The 20537-nt window shown below is 41.1% G+C and overlaps 1 protein-coding gene across 2 annotated transcripts in view; it reads right to left on the reverse strand.

Annotated features, from left to right (window-relative positions):
• Positions 1-4395: 4395 nt before the first annotated feature.
• Positions 4396-20537, reverse strand: part of rgs11 (regulator of G protein signaling 11) — a 78258-nt gene continuing 62116 nt past the window's right edge. For both annotated transcript variants that reach the window (XM_045712578.1, XM_045712574.1), the window contains 3 exons: positions 20015-20153; positions 18442-18524; positions 4396-6003 (listed from right to left, as the gene is read on the reverse strand). In XM_045712578.1, the coding sequence (XP_045568534.1) occupies positions 5868-6003; positions 18442-18524; positions 20015-20153 (358 nt within the window). In that variant the 3' untranslated portion in view covers positions 4396-5867. The remainder of the gene's footprint in view (positions 6004-18441; positions 18525-20014; positions 20154-20537) is intronic.

The following is a 20537-nucleotide window of genomic DNA, read 5'->3' on the forward strand; positions in this document are numbered from 1 at the left end:
TCAGGTAAATGTAATTAACTAGAAAGTCGGGGCACCACGAAAGAATGTTTATAGAGCTGTTATCTTCCGAATAAACTCTTAAAGACCTGATAATATTTAATCGTCACCTTGTTTAGTCTCATCTGAAAGTTGTAAATTCTTGGTTATCTTACATTTACATTTTAGTAATTTAGCAGACGCTCTTATCCAGAGCGACTTACAGTAGTGAATGCACACATTTCATACATTTTTTCTCCGTACTGGTCCCCCGTGGGAATCGAACCCACAACCCTGGCGTTGCAAACACCATCCTCTACCAACTGAGCCACACGAACCCTGGCTAACAAGTTGAACCCTGGCTAACAGGTTGAACCCTGGCTAACAAGTTGATACTTTACATGTTTTGTGGGCATTCTACCGCGCGTCTAGACATTCTACGGGGCGTCTAGTCATTCTACCGGGCGTCTAGTCATGTCGTTCTACCGGGCGTCTGGACATTCTACCGCGCGTCTGGACATTCTACCGCGCGTCTAGTCATTCTACCGCGCGTCTAGACAGATACATTCTACCGCGCGTCTAGTCATTCTACCGCGCGTCTAGACAGATACATTCTACTGTGTTCATTCTAGAGGTGTGTCTGGGTGCAGGGTTTTGCTTCAGCCAAGGCAGTGATGTGAAGTTGACGAACCCTACCACTGGATGACAGATACATTCTGCTGTTGGACATACACTAAGATTTATCTGATTTAAGTTGAAGTTCTGAAATGACATGTTCATCTGTAGTGTACTTCCTGTTACCTCATGTTCATCTTTGGTTACTGTAGTCTACTTCCTGTTACCTCATGTTCATATTTGGTTACTGTAGTCTACTTCCTGTTACCTCATGTTCATCTTTGGTTACTGTAGTCTACTTCCTGTTACCTCATGTTCATCTTTGGTTACTGTAGTCTACTTCCTGTTACCTCAGAATACAAATCAAACAAAATAAATCTCTCTAAAGATTTGGGATGTTTCCATAGAGCCCTTCCATCCTAGTCTCCATGGCAACATTATCTATTATGGTAGGACAGTTTCCATAGCGCCCTTCCATCCTAGTCTCCATGGCAACATGATCTAGTACAGTAGGTCTGTTTCCATAGTGTTTTTTTGGTGTGTGATTCACCAGAGGACATCAGATTGGAGGATTACCCATAATCCCTGGTACAGTGTGTGCTTGGTGCCCAGCTGTGTGTGTTAATCTGTTTTACATCCATTAGGGAATCTGATGGATTCTCTGGACTTGCAGGGCTGTTAAATAATGAATAGAACCTCTACCTCACGTTAACACACAGTAACATGAATAGAACCTCATGTTAACAGACAGTAACATGAATAGAACCTCATGTTAACAGACAGTAACATGAATAGAACCTCATGTTAACAGACAGTAACATGAATAGAACCTCATGTTAACAGACAGTAACATGAATAGAACCTCATGTTAACACACAGTAACATGAATAGAACCTCATGTTAACACACAGTAACATGAATAGAACCTCACGTTAACACACAGTAACATGAATAGAACCTCATGTTAACACACAGTAACATGAATAGAACCTCACGTTAACCTCTAGGGGCTATGTGGGACGCAAGCGTGCCACCCCTGGTACACCCTATCAACAACAGGTGTAATATCAAGAGCGGCAAATTTGAAACCAATTAAATGTCAAAATTCAAATTTTTCAAACATACAACTATCTTACACCCTTTGAAAGATAAACATCTCCTTAATCTAACCACGTTGTCCGATTTCAAAAAGGCTTTACGGCGAAAGCATAAAGTTAGATTATGTTAGGAGAGTACATTGACAATAGCTGTGTGTAATGTTTTGTCAATTCAAAGACTGGCGTCACCAAAACCAGAAAATCAGCTAAAATTATGCACTAACCTTTGACAATCTCCATCAGATGACACTCCTAGGACATTATGTTAGACAATACATGCATTTTTAGTTCTATCAAGTTCATATTTATATCCAAAAACAGCGTTTTACTATGGCGTTGATGTTCAGGAAATCGTTTCCCTCTAATAACCGCCAGTCAAGTCAGCACAACAAATTAAATAATTAATATTCGAAAACATTGGTAAAATATTATATTGTCATTCAAAGAATTATAGATTTACATCTCTTGAACGCAACCGGCTTGCCAGATTTAAAAATAACCTTACTGGGAAATCACACTTTGCAATAATCTGAGCACTGCGCCCAGAAAAATACGCTTTGCGATACATACTAACCGCCATGTTGGAGAGATCTAAAATCGAAAATACTATGTAAATAATCCATTACCTTTGATTCTCTTCATCAGATGTCACTTCCAGGAATCCCAGGTCCATAACGAATGTAGTTTTGTTCGAAAAAGCTCATCATTTATGTCCAAAAAGCTCCGTGTTGTTAGCACATGATCTATGCCGGCCGGACTTCACTTCATGAACGAGGGGGAAAAAAATATTTACGTTCGTTCAAACATGTCAAACGTTGTATAGCATAAATCATTAGTGCCTTTTTTAACCAGAACATGAATAATATTCAAGGCGGACGATTGCATTCTCTTTTAAAACGTATTGGAACGAGAGTACCCAACATGACCTCGCGTGCCAGAGTCTAATCGGCCATCACCGTTCCATGGCTCTTGTTCGGTCAGATCTCACAGTAGAAGACTCAAAACACTTTGTAAAGACTGGTGACATCTAGTGGAAGCAATAGGAAGTGCTCAAAGATTAATAAGCCCCTGTGTGTTTCAATGGCATAGGCTTAAAGGTAATTCAACACATCAGGTATCCACTTCCTGTCAGAATTTGTCTCAGGGTTTTGACTGCCATATGAGTTCTGTTATACTTACAGACACCATTCAAACAGTTTTAGAAAATTCAGAGTGTTTTCTATCCAAACCTGAACAATAATATGCATATTCTAGCTTCTGAGTTGGTGTAGGAGGCAGTTAAAAATGGGCACATATTTTTTTCAAAATTCTCAATACTGCCCCCTAGCCCCAAGAGGTTTTAACACATAGACAGTAACATGAATAGAACCTCATGTTACTATATTTGCTATTATGATGAGGTATATTTGTTATTATGATGATATATGACAGTTATTTGATGAGGTATATTTGTTATAATGATGAGGTATATTTGTTATTGTGATGAGGTATATTTGTTATAATGAAACTGCGAATGGCTCACTGATTTAATGAGCCATTCGCAGTTTCACTGTACCGGCCGTGTGTACTTAGACTTGCATGGCTTAATCTTTGAGACAAGCATATGCTACTGGCAGGATTAACCTGCCAGTAGAATATGTGATATTATGATGAGGTATATGTGTTATTATGATAAGGTATATGTGTTATTGTGATGATGTATATTTGTTATTATGATGAGGTATATGTGTTATTATGATAAGGTATATGTGTTATTATGATGAGGTATATGTGTTATTATGATGAGGTATATTTGTTATCATGATGAGGTATATTTGCTATTATGATGAGGTATATGTGTTATTATTATGATGAGGTATATTTATTATTTAAAAAATATTATAGTAAGGGCCAATTAAAGTAACAGGGTTGACGATGTAATCTTAAAAACAGCCATAAATCCCCTTGTGATAGAAAATGGCCAAAAAGAGTAGAACCAGATTTTTTTACACTATGGTATACTTGTTATTATGATGAGGTATATGTGTTATTATGATGAGGTATATGTTGTTGTTATGATGAGGTATATGTTGTTGTTATGATGAGGTATATGTGTTGTTATGATGAGGTATATGTGTTGTTATGATGAGGTATATGTGTTATTATGATGAGGTATATGTGTTGTTATGATGAGGTATATGTGTTGTTATGATGAGGTATATGTGTTGTTATGATGAGGTATATGTGTTGTTATGATGAGGTATACGTGTTATTATGATGAGGTATATGTGTTGTTATGATGAGGTATATGTGTTGTTATGATGAGGTATATGTGTTGTTATGATGAGGTATATGTGTTATTATGATGAGGTATATGTGTTGTTATGATGAGGTATATGTGTTGTTATGATATGACCGTTGACTGATGAGCATCTGTAACTGTTATTGGTGTCCATCAGTCATGTTGTTCTAAATGAAGGCTAAAGGCTGGTTTACACTCTGTCTATCGACATATTGACAGTTGTCACCCGACATCAAAACGACAACATCTGCAGCCCGGTGCTCCAAATAGTAAACTTTCTCTAACACCAGTAAACATTTAAAAAAGGAATTCAGTAAATGTGAACCTAGCAAACCAGAGGCAACTAAAAGCTATTTTCAAAACAGTGTTTTGGTTCGTTGCTAGCTAGTTAACCACAGTTCAAATAACGACCAGAGTATACTTTACAACAATCTTACTACTTTTTTTTAAATTCATTATTACAGGAACATAAAACCCACAACATCATTATTTAAAAGAAAATTGTGAGCTGACAGAAAATAGCTGACTGCTCCAGAGTGACGAAATAAAAACCAGGTCATTCTATCTCAGAACTTTAGAACTACTGTCATTGTATCTCAGAACTTTAGAACTACTGTCATTCTATCTCAGAACTTTAGAACTACTGTCATTCTATCTCAGAACTTTAGAACTACTGTCATTCTATCTCAGAACTTTAGAACTACTGTCATTCTATCTCAGAACTTTAGAACTACTGTCATTCTATCTCAGAACTTTAGAACTACTGTCATTCTATCTCAGACCTTTAGAACTACTGTCATTCTATCTCAGACCTTTAGAACTACTGTCATTCTATCTCAGAACTTTAGAACTACTGTCATTCTATCTCAGAACTTTAGAACTACTGTCATTCTATCTCAGAACTTTAGAACTACTGTCATTCTGAGACCTTTAGAACTACTGTCATTCTGAGACCTTTAGAACTACTGTCATTCTATCTGAGACCTTTAGAACTACTGTCATTCTATCTGAGAACTTTAGAACTACTGTCATTCTATCTGAGAACTTTAGAACTACTGTCATTCTATCTGAGAACTTTAGAACTACTGTCATTCTATCTGAGAACTTTAGAACTACTGCATCATCTGGTCACAGGAGGATTCTGGTCTGGTTGCCGTGGCAGTTCGGTAACCGCGACAACGGACCGCTACAGTCGCCATGGAGACGGGAACTTTTTTTTCCCCCGTGTGTCTCTGCAACAAAGGAAACTTGACAGTCTACAGACATTCTAACAGGAGTAGAAATTAAAGGTTTGTTTTGACCAGCGTCACGTTATAATTGTCCATAAACATGTTATTAGACCAAGTATAAATAAACTGGCCTTAAATCTACATTAATTGAATAGTGGAAATATTTCAGTCTCAGATTGTCTCTATAATCTATACCCATAATTCTATATTCATAAATATAACTTATAATAAATTATAATAAATATAAATATTATAATAAATTATAACTACTAGACTGTAGTATTACTTCTAGAAGATAATATAAACTATACCCATAATTCTATATTCATAAATATAACTTATAATAAATTACAATAAATATAATTATTATAATAAATATAACTACTAGACTGTAGTATTACTTCTAGAAGATAATATAAACTATACCCATAATTCTATATTCATAAATATAACTACTAGACTGTAGTATTACTACTAAAAGTAGATCTAAGGTCATGAATGGTTGCTATAGTGATACAATGGTGATCAGATCTGGTCGTTATGAACATGGTGGTTGTGGTGTTCCCATGGCGACCAGATCTGGTTGTTATGAACATGGTGGTTGTGGTGTTCCCATGGTGACCAGATCTGGTCGTTATGAACATGGTGGTTGTGGTGTTCCCATGGCGATCAGATCTGAGAGTTGGTTGCGGAGCTTGCTCCTGTTGGTCCCGCCCCTTTAGCCTTTCCATCATCTTCTGTTGCCTGGGTAACCATGGCAGGAGAGGGGCTGGAGTGACGCTGTCGCCTCATGAAGGGAAATACACTGAGAGAAGGAAAGGAGAGAGGAAAGGAGATAGGGAAGGAGATGGGAGAGGCAGGGAGAAAGGAGGGGGAGGGAGGAAAGGAGATAGGGAAGGAGATGGGAGAGGCAGGGAGAAAGGAGGGAGAGAGGAAAGGAGATAGGAAAGGAGATGGGAGAGGCAGGGAGAAAGGAGGGAGAGGGAGGGAGGAAAGGAGATGGGAGAGGCAGGGAGAAAGGAGGGAGAGGGCGGGAGAGAGGGAAGGACATGGGAGAAAGGAGGGAGAGAGGAAAGGAGATAGGGAAGGAGATGGGAGAGGCAGAGAGAAAGGAGGGAGAGGGAGAGAGGAAAGGAGATAGGGAAGGAGATGGGAGAGGCAGAGAGAAAGGAGGGAGAGGGAGAGAGGAAAGGAGATAGGGAAGGAGATGGGAGAGGCAGGGAGAAAGGAGGGAGGGAGAGAGGGAAGGAGATAGGGAAGGAGATGGGAGAGGCAGGGAGAAAGGAGGGAGAGGGAGAGAGGAAAGGAGATAGGGAAGGAGATGGGAGAGGCAGAGAGAAAGGAGGGAGAGGGAGAGAGGAAAGGAGATAGGGAAGGAGATGGGTGAGGCAGGGAGAAAGGAGGGAGAGGGAGAGAGGAAAGGAGATGGGAGAGGCAGGGAGAAAAGAGGGAGAGAGGAAAGGAGATAGGGAAGGAGATGGGAGAGGCAGGGAGAAAGGAGGGAGAGGGAGAAGGAGATGGGAGACGCAGGGAGAAAGGAGGGAGAGGGAGAGAGGGAAGGAGATGGGAGAGGCAGGGAGAAAGGAGGGAGAGGGAGAAGGAGATGGGAGACGCAGGGAGAAAGGAGGGAGAGGGAGAGAGGAAAGGAGATGAGAGCGAGAGAGGGAAGGAAATAGGGAAGGAGATGGGAGAAAGGAGGGAGAGGGAGAGAGGAAAGGAGATGGGAGAGGCAGGGAGAAAGGAGGGAGAGGGAGAGAGGAAAGGAGATAGGGAAGGAGATGGGAGAGGCAGGGAGAAAGGAGGGAGAGGGAGAGAGGAAAGGAGATAGGGAAGGAGATGGGAGAGGGAGAGAGGAAAGAGAGCGGGAAGTACGAGCAAGAGCATCATTGGATATAGTAAATACAGTATATAAATGAATATAGTGAGTATATTGTAGTATATAAGGGGTATATACAGTAGTGAGTATATATTGTTAATATAATGAGAATATTATAGTATATATTGAGGAGCATATATTGTTAATATAATGAGAATATTATAATATATATTGAGGAGTATATATTGTTAATATAGTGAGTATATTGCAATATTTAAGGAGTATATATTGAGTATATATTGTTAATATAGTGAGTATATTGTAGTATATATTGAGGAGTATATATTGTTTATATAGTGAGTATATTGTAGTATTTAAGGAGTGTATAGTATATATTGCTAATATAGTGAGTGTATTGTAGTATATAAGGAGTATATATTGTCATATAGTATATTTTGAGGAGTATATATTGTAATGTAGTGAGTATATTGTAGTATATAAGGAGTATATATTGTAATATAGTAAATTTTGAGGAGTATATATTGTAATATAGTGAGTATATTGTAGTATATAAGGAGTATATATTGTAATATAGTATATTTTGAGGAGTATATATTGTAATATAGTGAGTATAGTGTAGTATATAAGGAGTATATATTGTAATGTAGTATATTTTGAGGAGTATTTATTGTAATATAGTGCGTATATTGTAGTATTTAAGGAGTGTATATATTGTAATATAGTATATTTTTAGGAGTATATATTGTAATATAGTGAGTATGTTGTAGTATATAAGGAGTATATATTGTAATATAGTATATTTTGAGGAGTATATATTGTAATATAGTGAGTATGGTGTAGTATATAAGGAGTATACATTGTAATATAGTATATTTTGAGGAGTATATATTGTTAATATAGTGAGTATATTGTAGTATTTAAGGAGTATATATTGTAATATAGTATGTTTTGAGGAATATATATTGTTAATATAGTGAGTATATTGTAGTATATAAGGAGTATATATTGTCATATTGTATATTTTGAGGAGTATATATTGTTAATAGAGTGAGTATATTGTAGTATATAAGGAGTATATATTGAGGAGTATATATTGTTAATATAGTGAGCATATTGTAGTATTTTAGGAGTATATATTGTAATATAGTATATTTTGAGGAGTATATATTGTAATAAAGTGAGTATATTGTGATATAGTATATTTTGAGGAGTATATATTGTTAATATAGTGAGTATATTGTAGTATTTAAGGAGTATATATTGTGATATAGTATATTTTGAGGAGTATATATTGTTAATATAGTGAGTATATTGTAGTATGTGAGGAGTATATATTGTGATATGGTATATTTTGAGGAGTATATTTTGTAATATAGTGAGTATATTGTAGTATATAAGGAGTATATATTGTGATATAGTATATTTTGAGGAATACACCTCGCTCTGACCCCTGACCCCATACTCTGGTATTAAATACACCTCACTCTGACCCCAGACCCCACACTCTGGTATTAAATACACCTCACTCTGACCCCTGACCCCATGCTCTGGTATTAAATACACCTCACTCTGACCCCTGACCCCATGCTCTGGTATTAAATACACCTCACTCTGACCCCTGACCCCATACTCTGGTATTAAATACACCTCTCTCTGACCCCTGACCCCCATACTCTGGTATTAAATACACCTCACTCTGACCCCTGACCCCATACTCTGGTATTAAATACACCTCGCTCTGCCCCCTGACCCCATACTCTGGTATTAAATACACCTCACTCTGACCCCTGACCCATACTCTGGTATTAAATACACCTCACTCTGACCCCTGACCCCATGCTCTGGTATTAAATACACCTCACTCTGACCCCTGACCCCATACTCTGGTATTAAATACACCTCCCTCTGACCCCTGACCCCATACTCTGGTATTAAATACACCTCACTCTGACCCCTGACCCCATACTCTGGTATTAAATACACCTCGCTCTGACCCCTGACCCCATACTCTGGTATTAAATACACCTCACTCTGACCCCTGACCCCATACTCTGGTATTAAATACACCTCTCTCTGACCCCTGACCCCATACTCTGGTATTAAATACACCTCGCTCTGACCCCTGACCCCATACTCTGGTATTAAATACACCTCACTCTGACCCCTGACCCCATACTCTGGTATTAAATACACCTCGCTCTGACCCCTGACCCCATACTCTGGTATTAAATACACCTCACTCTGACCCCTGACCCCATACTCTGGTATTAAATACACCTCGCTCTGACCCCTGACCCCATACTCTGGTATTAAATACACCTCACTCTGACCCATTGGAGTCAACGTGGACCAGCATCCTTGTGGAATACTTTAGATACCTTTATGGAGTCCATGTCTTGATGAATTGAGGCGTTTCTGAGGGCAAAAGGGAGTGCAACTCAATATGTATATATAATGTTTTGTCCACTCTGTGTATATTGAGTATGTATTGTAATATATATTGAGGACAGTCGAGGCTCCTCAGAGGAAGAAGTGAATTTCATAAAAATAAAAATAGTGAAACATTAAAAAGTTATCCTTTTTAGATAAAACTATACTAAATATATTCACGTCACCAAATAATTGATTTTAAAGACACTTTTCTAATGAAGGTCTACAGTAGCCTCAACAGCACTCTGTAGGGTAGCGCCATGGTGTAGCCGGAGGACAGCTAGCTTCCATCCTCCTCTGGGTACATTGACTTCAATACAAAACCTAGGAGGCTCATGGTTCACACCCCCTTCCATAGACTTACACAGTTAATTATGACAACTTCCGGAGGATGTCCTCCAGCCTATCAGAGCTCTTGCAGAATGAACTGACATGTTGTCCACCTAATCAAAGAATCAGAGAATGAATCTAGTACTGAAAGCATAAGCTACACCTAGCTAGAACTGCAGTGCATAAAATCTTGTGAGTAGTTGACTCAAAGAGAGAGAAAGGTAATAGTTGGAATAGTTTTGGACAAATTCATTTTTTTTTCACTTAACTATAAAATGTAGCTAGCTAGCTAGTTTAGCCTACTCAAACACCCGGCTCAAACAGAGAGGGATGCTATGTTAGCTAGCTGGCTATGGCTATCCAACACTGGAACTCTTCCAAGTCAAGGTAAGCTTTTTATTAATTTATAGCCACTGGGGCTCGCCGGTGGCACTGCTAAACTGCTTGCTAACTATGCACTGTACTGTTTGATTGTAGCAGGTTCAGTAAATTGTTAGTTCTAGTAGCTATGTTGTTGACTTGACGTTAGCTAATATGGTGACAACAACACAGACTGTCTGTAGCGGTTAGCGGTTATGATATGAAGGTTTGGCTAGGAAAGGGTTGTTTTTTCGCCTGGTCACAGACAGCTGATGTGTTGTCCACTGAAGTCCACAAGCCAAGTGAAAAAGGTGAGAGGAGGCGAAACACGTAGAGACGCGATAAGGAATTATACAACGATCTGGCTGATTAGGGGTGTATTCATTCAACTTAAACGGAAGCAAACGTAACGAAAACGGGGAATAAACATACCTGAATAGAAACTCTCGTTTACAACTGTCGGAGTAATGATAACACTCTAGATCAGCTAGATGAAGGCAAGATTGTGCAAGAAGGTATTGAACGTCTCATTGTCTGTCACCTTGATTACTGAAATTTCTCTCGACCTGTTTGCACCTACGCTGTAAACTTTTCATTCATAGGCTAGGTTGTAGCAACCTCATGATCCAGCATGACTTCTGCCTCGTTCAAAAACAAAATGGATACTCGGAACTTGGGAAATCTCAGACTTCAGTGAGTTCAAGACGACAAACGAGCTCCGACTGGGAAAATAAAGTTTTTTTAACGGTCGTCCAACTCGGAATTTCCAAGTCGGGAACTCGTGGCCTCTTTCTAGAGCTCTGAACCTGAAGATCACTGACGTCATGATTGGACCTTGTGTTTTTTTTTTACCCAAGTTCCCAGTTGTCTTGAAAGCAGCATAAATCCAGAGAATGAAAGACTTTGATGACGTATTTTGATGACAAGATTTGCTCATAAATGACCGTCGCGCCAGCTTCCTGTTCAAGTGAGAACAGCACAACAAGGTGAGTCCAAAAATGTACTCTATGCTACTGCATCAATTATGTAATTTGCCAGGGAGATATGTATACTGTAGCTAATGAAGTAATACTAAGTGTATGTTGTGTAGGAAGCTGTTAGTAGCCCATGTACCTCACCTTAATAATTTGGTCCCTTTCCCCCTTATAACTTAGCCTACTGTTCTGACTTGGTGGTGCACATGTAGCCTATAGCCTGTTGTAGAGAAATGTAATCAACAAATATTGTAAGAGCTTTCATCGTCTGCTTATATGCCCCCTTTACTTATCCTATGGTTCTGACTTGGTGTACAGGGACAACACTGTAAGAACGGACCATGTTCTGAATTCTGTCGCTGTACATTTCAAAAGTGCTGAACAAATAGTTATATTGACTACGTCCGTCGTCGCTCGCTCATTAATGTCTTAATCGAAATTACGGATTGCCTCTTATCCGCTCGTCGTCCCCTTAGTCCATAGTTTGTACATCTCAATTACCAGTAGAAACCACATTTGTTTAAGAAAGTCAGCCATATCAGCTATGTTTTCTAAAAAGGCAGTAAATGAGGCTGAATGAACTGTTTCGCTGCCAGATGAGGCTCCGCTGATAGCCAGGTGTAGCAGTGGTAAGGATTCACTCCATGTTGCTGACAAGAAATCTCTGCTGTTGGAACAGCTTTATGTAGAGACCATATTAGCTTTATGTAGAAGCCCTAACAGCTTTATGTAGAGGCCCTATGTAGAGGCCCTATGTAGAGGCCCTAGCAGCTTTATGTAGAGACCCTAACAGCTTTATGTAGAGGCCCTAACAGCTTTATGTAGAGGCCCTAACAGCTTTATGTAGAGGCCCTAACAGCTTTATGTAGAGGCCATATTAGCTTTATGTAGAGGCCCCAACAGCTTTATGTAGAGGCCCTAACAGCTTTATGTAGAGGCCCTATGTAGAGGCCCTAACAGCTTTATGTAGAGGCCCCAACAGCTTTATGTAGAGGCCCTGACAGCTTTATGTAGAGGCCCTAACAGCTTTATGTAGAGGCCCCAACAGCTTTATGTAGAGGCCCTAACAGCTTTATGTAGAGGCCCCAACAGCTTTATGTAGAGGCCCTATGTAGAGGCCCTAACAGCTTTATGTAGATGCCCTAACAGCTTTATGTAGAGGCCCTATGTAGAGGCCCTATGTAGAGACCCTAACAGCTTTATGTAGAGGCCCTAACAGCTTTATGTAGAGGCCCTATGTAGAGGCCCTATGTAGAGGACCTATGTAGAGGCCCTAACAGCTTTATGTAGAGGCCCCAACAGCTTTATGTAGAGGCCCTAACAGCTTTATGTAGAGGCCCTAACAGCTTTATGTAGAGGCCCTATGTAGAGGCCCTAACAGCTTTATGTAGAGGCCCTATGTAGAGGCCCCAACAGCTTTATGTAGAGGCCATATTAGCTTTATGTAGAGGCCCCAACAGCTTTATGTAGAGGCCCTAACAGCTTTATGTAGAGGCCCTAACAGCTTTATGTAGAGGCCCTATGTAGAGGCCCTAACAGCTTTATGTAGAGGCCCTAACAGCTTTATGTAGAGGCCCTAACAGCTTTACGTAGAGGCCCTATGTAGAGGCCCTGACAGTTTTATGTAGAGGCCCTAACAGCTTTATGTAGAGGCCCTAACAGCTTTATGTAGAGGCCCTAACAGCTTTATGGAGGCCCCAACAGCTTTATGTAGAGTCCATATGTAGAGGCCCCAACAGCTTTATGTAGAGGCCCTAACAGCTTTATGTAGAGACCATATTAGCTTTATGTAGAGGCCCTAACAGCTTTATGTAGAGGCCCCAACAGCTTTATGTAGAGGCCCTAACAGCTTTATGTAGAGGCCCTAACAGCTTTATGTAGAGGCCCTAACAGCTTTATGTAGAGGCCATATTAGCTTTATGTAGAGGCCCCAACAGCTTTATGTAGAGGCCCTAACAGCTTTATGTAGAGGCCCTAACAGCTTTATGTAGAGGCCCTAACAGTTTGTGGGCAAATCGCTCCTGTAACAGACACTAGGAGACAAATTCACCTTTCAGCAGGACAAAAACCTAAAACACAAGGCCAAATCTACACTGGAGTTGCTTACCAAGACGACATTGAATGTTCCTGAGTGACCTAGTTAACAGTTTTGACTTAAAAATCGGAGCGGAAAATCTATGGTCAGACTTGAAAATGGCTGTCTAACAGACTTAGCCAGGAAGACTCACAGCTGTAACCACTGGCAAAGGTGAGTCCAACGTGTGTTGACTCAGGGGCGTGAATACTTATGTAAAAGAGATATTTAAATGTTCAATAAATGATGGGATATTGTGTGTAGATGTGTGAGGAAAAAAGTTTTAATCCATGTTGAATTCATGCTGTAACACAACACAATGTGAAATGAACCAAGGGGTATGAATACTTCCTGAAGGCCTTGTCTTGAGGAAAAATATATTGTAATGTGGTAAACATTGAGTATATGTACAAAACATTAGGAACACCTCCCTAATATTGAGTTGCATGCATTTTGCTCTCAGAACAGCCTCACTTCGTTGGGTCACGGACTCTACAAGGTGATAAAAGCGTTCCACAGGGATGCTGGCCCATGTTGACTCCAGGGATGCTGGCCCCATGTTGACTCCAGGGATGCTGGTCCATGTTGACTCCAGGGATGCTGGCCCATGTTCACTCCAATGATGCTGGCCCATGTTGACTCCAGGGATGCTGGCCCATGTTGACTCCAGGGATGCTGGCCCATGTTGACTCCAGGGATGTTGACTCCAGGGATGCTGGCCCATGTTGACTCCAACACTTCCCACAGTTGTGTCCAGTTGTCTGGATGTCCTTTGGGTGGTGGACCATTCTTGATACACAGGGGAAACTGCTGAGTGTAAAAAACCCAGCAGCGTTGCAGTTCTTGACTCAAACCGGTTTGCCTGGCACCTACTACCATACCCCATTCAAAAGCACTTAATATTTTGCCTTGCCCATTCACCCTCTCAATGGCACCCATACACAATCCATGTCTCAATTGTCTCGAGGCTTAAAAAGTATTATTTAACCTGTCCCCTTCCCTTCATCTACACTGATTGAAGTGGATTATATAAGTGACATCAATGAGGGATCATAGCTTTTCACCTGGATGCACCTGGATTCACCTGCTCAGTCTGTCAGGGGAAAAAGCAGGTGTTCCTAATATTTTGAACACTCATTGTATATTGTAATGTTATATATATATATATTGAGGAGTATATATTGTATTGTAGTATATTGCAGAGTTTGTATTGAGGAGTATATATTTGATGAGAATATATTGTAATTTTATATATGTTGAGTTTACATTGAGGAGTATATATTTGATGAGTATATATTGTAATTGAGTATATATTGAATATATATTCAGGAGTATATATTCGAGGAGTATATATTGCAGTGCAGTATATATTGAGTGCATTCGGAAAGTATTCAGACCCCTTGACGTTTTCCACACTTTGTTACGTTACAGTCTCATTCTAAAATTGATTTTTTTTTTAAATGTAATCCTCCGTAACCTACACACAATACCCCATAATGACATCACAATACCCCATAATGACATCACAATACCCCATAATGACATCACAATACCCCATAATGACAAAGCGAAAACAGGCTTTTAGAATTTTTTTTGTTGTTGTTAAAAAAACAGGGAGGTGACTCAGAACCCGATGGTCACTCTGACAGAGCTCCACAGTTCCTCTGTGGAGATGGGAGAACCTTCCAGAAGGATAATCATCTCTGCAGCACTCCACCAATCAGACCTTTATGGTAGAGTGGCCAGATGGAAGCCACTCCTCAGTAAATGACACATGACAGACAGCCTGCTTGGAGACCTAAAGACTCTCAGACCATGAGAAGCAAGACTCTCTGGTCGTATGAAACCAAAATTATGCCTTGAATCTATTCTACCGCGCCCAGAAATCTGCTCCTTTTATTCTCTGTTCCGAACGCACCAGACGACAGGTTCTTCTAGCCTTTAGCCGTACCCTTATCCTACTCCTCCTCTGGTGATGTAGAGGTTAACCCAGCCCCTGTAGCCCCCAGTTCCACTCCTATTCCCCAGGCGCTATCATTTGTTGACTTCTGTAACCGTAAAAGCCTTGGTTTCACGCATGTTAACAACATCCGAAGCCTCCTCCCTACTGCTTTTATCACATTCCGCCAACCTGGATGTCCTATCGTGTCTGAATCCTGGCTTAGGAAAGCCACCAAAAATTCTGAAATTTCCATCCCCAACTACAACATTTTCCGACAAGATAGAACTTCCAAAGGGGGTGGAGTTGCAATCTACTGCAGAGACAGCCTGCAGAGTTATGTCATGCTATCCAGGTCTGTGCCCAAACAGTTTGAGCTTCTACTTTTAAAAATCCACCTTTCCAGAAATAAGTCTCACCGTTGCCGCTTGTTAAAGAACCCCCTCAGCCCCAAGCTGTGCCCTGGACACCATATGTGAATGAATTGCCCCCCATCTATCTTCAGAGTTTGTACTGTTAGGTGACCTAAACTGGGATATGCTTAACACCCCAACCATCCTACAATCTAAACTAGATGCCCTCAATCTCACACAAATCATAAAGGAACCTATCAGGTACAACCCTAAATCCGTAACCATGGACACCCTCATAGATATTATCCTGACCAACCTGCCCTCTAAATACACCTCTGCTGTCTTCAACCAGGATCTCAGCGATCACTGCCTCATTGCCTGTGTCCATAATGGGTCTGTGGTCAAACGACCACCCCTCATCACTGTCAAAACGATCCCTATAACACTTCAGCGAGCAGGCCTTTCTAATCGACCTGGCCCGGGTATCCTGGAAGGATATTGAGCTCATTCCAACAGTAGCATCGAATATCCCCCGCGATACGCAACTTTTCAGGGAAGTTAGGAACCAATATACCCAGGCAGTTAGGAAAGCAAAGGCCAGCTTTTTCAAACAGAAATTTGCATCCTGTAGCACAAACTCCAAAAAGTTCTAGGACACTGTAAAGTCCATGGAGAATAAGAGCACCTCCTCCCAGCTGCCCACTGCACTAAGGATAGGAAACACTGTCACCACCGATAAATCCACGATCATTTAGAATTTCTATAAGCATGTTTCTACGGCTGGCCATGCTTTCCACCTGGCTACCCCTACCACGGTCAACAGCTCTGCACTCCCCATAGCAACTTGCCCAAGCCTCCCCCATTTCTCCTTCACCCAAATCCAGATAGCTGATGTTCTGAAAGAGCTGCAAAATCTGGACCCCTACAAATCAGCTGGGCTAGAAAATCTGGACCATCTCTTTCTAAAATTATCCGCCGCAATTGTTGCAACCCCTATTACTAGCCTGTTCAACCTCTCTTTCGTATCGTCTGAGATCCCCAAAGATTGGAAAGCTGCCGAGGTCATCCCCCTCTTCAAAGGGGGTGACACTCTTGACCCAAATTGGCACAGACCTATATCTATCCTACCCTGCCTTTCTAAGGTATTCGAAAGCAAAGTTAACAAACAGATCACCGACCATTACAAATCCCACCGTACCTTCTCCGCTATACAATCTGGTTTCCAAGCTGGTCACGGGTGCACCTCAGCCACGCTCAAGGTCCTAAACAATATCATAACCGACATCGATAAAAGACAATTCTGTGCAGCCGTATTTGTCGACCTGCCCAAGGCTTTCGACTCTGTCAATCACCACATTCTTATCGGCAGACTCAACAGCCTTGGTTTCTCAAATGACTGCCTCGCCTGGTTCACCAACTACTTCTCAGATAGAGTTCAGTGTGTCAAATCGGAGGGCATGTTGTCCGGACCTCTGGCAGTCTCTATGGGGGTACCACAGGGTTCAATTCTCGGACCGACTCTTTTCTCTGTATACATCAATGATGTCGCTCTTACGGCTGGTGATTCTCTGATCCATCTCTACGCAGACGACACCATTCTGTATGTTTCTGGCACTCCTTTGGACACTGTGTTAACTAACTTCCAGACGAGCTTCAATGCCATACAACTCTCCTTCCGTGGCCTCCAACTGCTCTTAAATGCAAGTAAAACTAAATGCATGCTCTTCAACCGATCGCTGCCCGCACCTGCCGCCCGTCCAGCATCACTACTCTGGACGGTTCTGACTTAGAATATGTGGACAACTACAAATACCTAGGTTTCTGGTTAGACTGTAAACTCTCCTTCCAGACTCACATCAAGCATCTCCAATCCAAAATTAAATCTAGAATCGGCTTCCTATTTCGCAACAAAGCATCCTTCATTCATGCTGCCAAACATACCATCATAAAATTGACTATCCTGCCGATCCTTGACTTCGGCGATGTCATTTACAAAATAGCTTCCAATACTCTTCTCAGCAAACTGGATGCAGTCTATCACAGTGCCATCCGTTTTGTCACCAAAGCCCCATATACTACCCCCCACTGCCACCTGTATGCTCTCGTTGGCTGGCCATCACTTCATACTCGTCTCCAACCCACTGGCTCCAGGTCATCTACAAGACCCTGCTAGGTAAAACCCCGCCTTATCTCTTGCTCACTGGTCACCATAGCAACACCCACCCATAGCACGCGCTCCAGCAGGTATATATATTGAGGAGGAGTGTACTGAGGAGTAAATATTGTAATGTAGTATACTGAGGAGTATATATTGTAATGTAGTATATTAAGGAGTATATATTGTAATGTAGAATATTGAGTATATATTGTAATGTAGAATATTGAGTATATATTGTAATGTAGTATATTGAGGAGTCTATATTGTAATGTAGAATATTGAGTATATATTGTAATGTAGTATACTGAGGACTCTATATTGTAATGTAGAATATTGAGTATATATTGTAATGTAGTATACTGAGGAGTCTATATTGTAGTGTAGAATATTGAGGAGTATATATTGTAATGCAGTATATTGAGGAGTATATATTTTAATGAAGTATATTGAGAAGTATATATTGTAATGTAGTATATTTAGGAGTATATATTGTAATATAGTATATTGAGGAGTAAATATTGTAATGTAGTATTTTGATGAGTATATATTGTAATGTAGTATATTGAGGAGTATATATTGTAATGTAGTATATTGAGGAGGTTATATTGAGGAGTATATATTTTAATGTAGTATATTGAAGAGTATATATTGTAATGTAGTATTTTGATGAGTATATATTTTAATGTAGTATATTGAAGAGTATATATTGTAATGTAGTATATTAGGAGTATATATTTTAATGAAGTATATTGAGAAGTATATATTGTAATGTAGAATTTCCTGAGTACCTCTTCTTGGTCTCCTGGGGAACGACGGCTTGGGCCAGCATGTTCTTATACAGCTCAGACTTCAGATACCTGGGGTAGGAGTCCTAGAGGTCAGAGGTTAGAGGTTAGATACCTGGGGTAGGAATCCTAGAGGTTAGAGGTTAGATACCTGGGGTAGGAGTCCTAGAGGTTAGAGGTTAGATACCTGGGGTAGGAGTCCTAGAGGTTAGAGGTTAGATACCTGGGGTAGGAGTCCTAGAGGTTAGATACATGGGGTAGGAGTCTTAGAGGTTAGATACCTGGGGTAGGAGTCCTAGAGGTCAGAGGTTAGAGGTTAGATACCTGCGGTAGGAGTACTTGAGGAGTACTAGAGGTTAGAGGTTAGTTACCTGGGGTAGGAGTCCTAGAGGTTAGAGGTTAGATACCTGGGGTAGGAGTACTAGAGGTTAGAGGTTAGATACCTGGGGTAGGAGTCCTAGAGGTTAGAGGTTAGATACCTGGGGTATGAGTCCTAGAGGTCAGAGGTTAGATACCTGGGGTAGGAGTCCTAGAGGTTAGAGGTTAGATACCTGGGGTAGGAGTCCTAGAGGTTAGAGGTTAGATACCTGGGGTAGGAGTCCTAGAGGTTAGAGGTTAGATACCTGGGGTAGGAGTCCTAGAGGTTAGAGGTTAGATACCTGGGGTAGGAGTCCTAGAGGTTAGAGGTTAGATACCTGGGGTAGGAGTCCTAGAGGTCAGAGGTTAGATACCTGGGGTAGGAGTCCTAGAGGTTAGAGGTTAGATACCTGGGGTAGAAGTACTAGAGGTTAGAGGTTAGATACCTGGGGTAGTAGTCCTAGAGGTTAGAGGTTAGATACCTGGGGTAGGAGTCCTAGAGGTCAGAGGTTAGATACCTGGGGTAGGAGTCCTAGAGGTTAGAGGTCAGATACCTGGGGTAGGAGTACTAGAGGTTAGAGGTTAGATACCTGGGGTAGGAGTACAAGAGGTTAGAGGTTAGATACCTGGGGTAGGAGTCCTAGAGGTTAGAGGTTAGATACCTGGGGTAGGAGTCCTAGAGGTTAGAGGTCAGATACCTGGGGTAGGAGTACTAGAGGTTAGAGGTTAGATACCTGGGGTAGGAGTCCTAGAGGTTAGAGCTTAGATACCTGGGGTAGGAGTCCTAGAGGTCAGAGGTTTGATACCTGGGGTAGGAGTCCTAGAGGTTAGAGGTTAGATCCCTGGGGTAGGAGTACTAGAGGTTAGAGGTTAGATACCTGGGGTAGGAGTCCTAGAGGTTAGAGGTCAGATACATGGGGTAGGAGTACAAGAGGTTAGAGGTTAGATACCTGGGGTAGGAGTCCTAGAGGTTAGAGGTCAGATACCTGGGGTAGGAGTACTAGAGGTTAGAGGTTAGATACCTGGGGTAGGAGTCCTAGAGGTCAGAGGTTAGATACCTGGGGTAGGAGTCCTAGAGGTTAGAGGTCAGATACCTGGGGTAGGAGTACTAGAGGTTAGAGGTTAGATACCTGGGGTAGGAATCCTAGAGGTTAGAGGTTAGATACCTGGGGTAGGAGTCCTAGAGGTCAGAGTTCAGGGGTTAAAGGTCAGGGGTTACCTTCTTCATGAGGAAGTAGATGTGCATCTGGGCGTCGTCCATAATGAATCGATGAGGTCGTTTGATGCCCTCCAGTGTTCTCTCCATGGTCCGACTATCGATGTTCACCCAGCGGGCTGCACCAGGCGCCAGAAAGTTCCTAAAACACACCGAGCACAATACCACATCACTCAGTCATAATACCACATCACTCAGTCATAATACCACATCACTCAGTCATAATACCACATCACTCAGTCATAATACCACATCACTCAGTCATAATACCACATCACTCAGATCATAATACCACATCACTCAGATCATAATACCACATCACTCAGATCATAATACCACATCACTCAGTCATAATACCACATCACTCAGATCACAGTACCACATCACTCAGTCATAATACCACATCACTCAGTCATAATACCACATCACTCAGTCATAATACCACATCACTCAGCCATAATACCACATCACTCAGTCATAATACCACATCACTCAGTCATAGTAAAATGTAAATATAGTAAGTCAA

Source organism: Salmo salar, chromosome ssa02 (assembly GCF_905237065.1).
Source record: "Salmo salar chromosome ssa02, Ssal_v3.1, whole genome shotgun sequence".
NCBI lineage: Eukaryota > Metazoa > Chordata > Actinopteri > Salmoniformes > Salmonidae > Salmo > Salmo salar.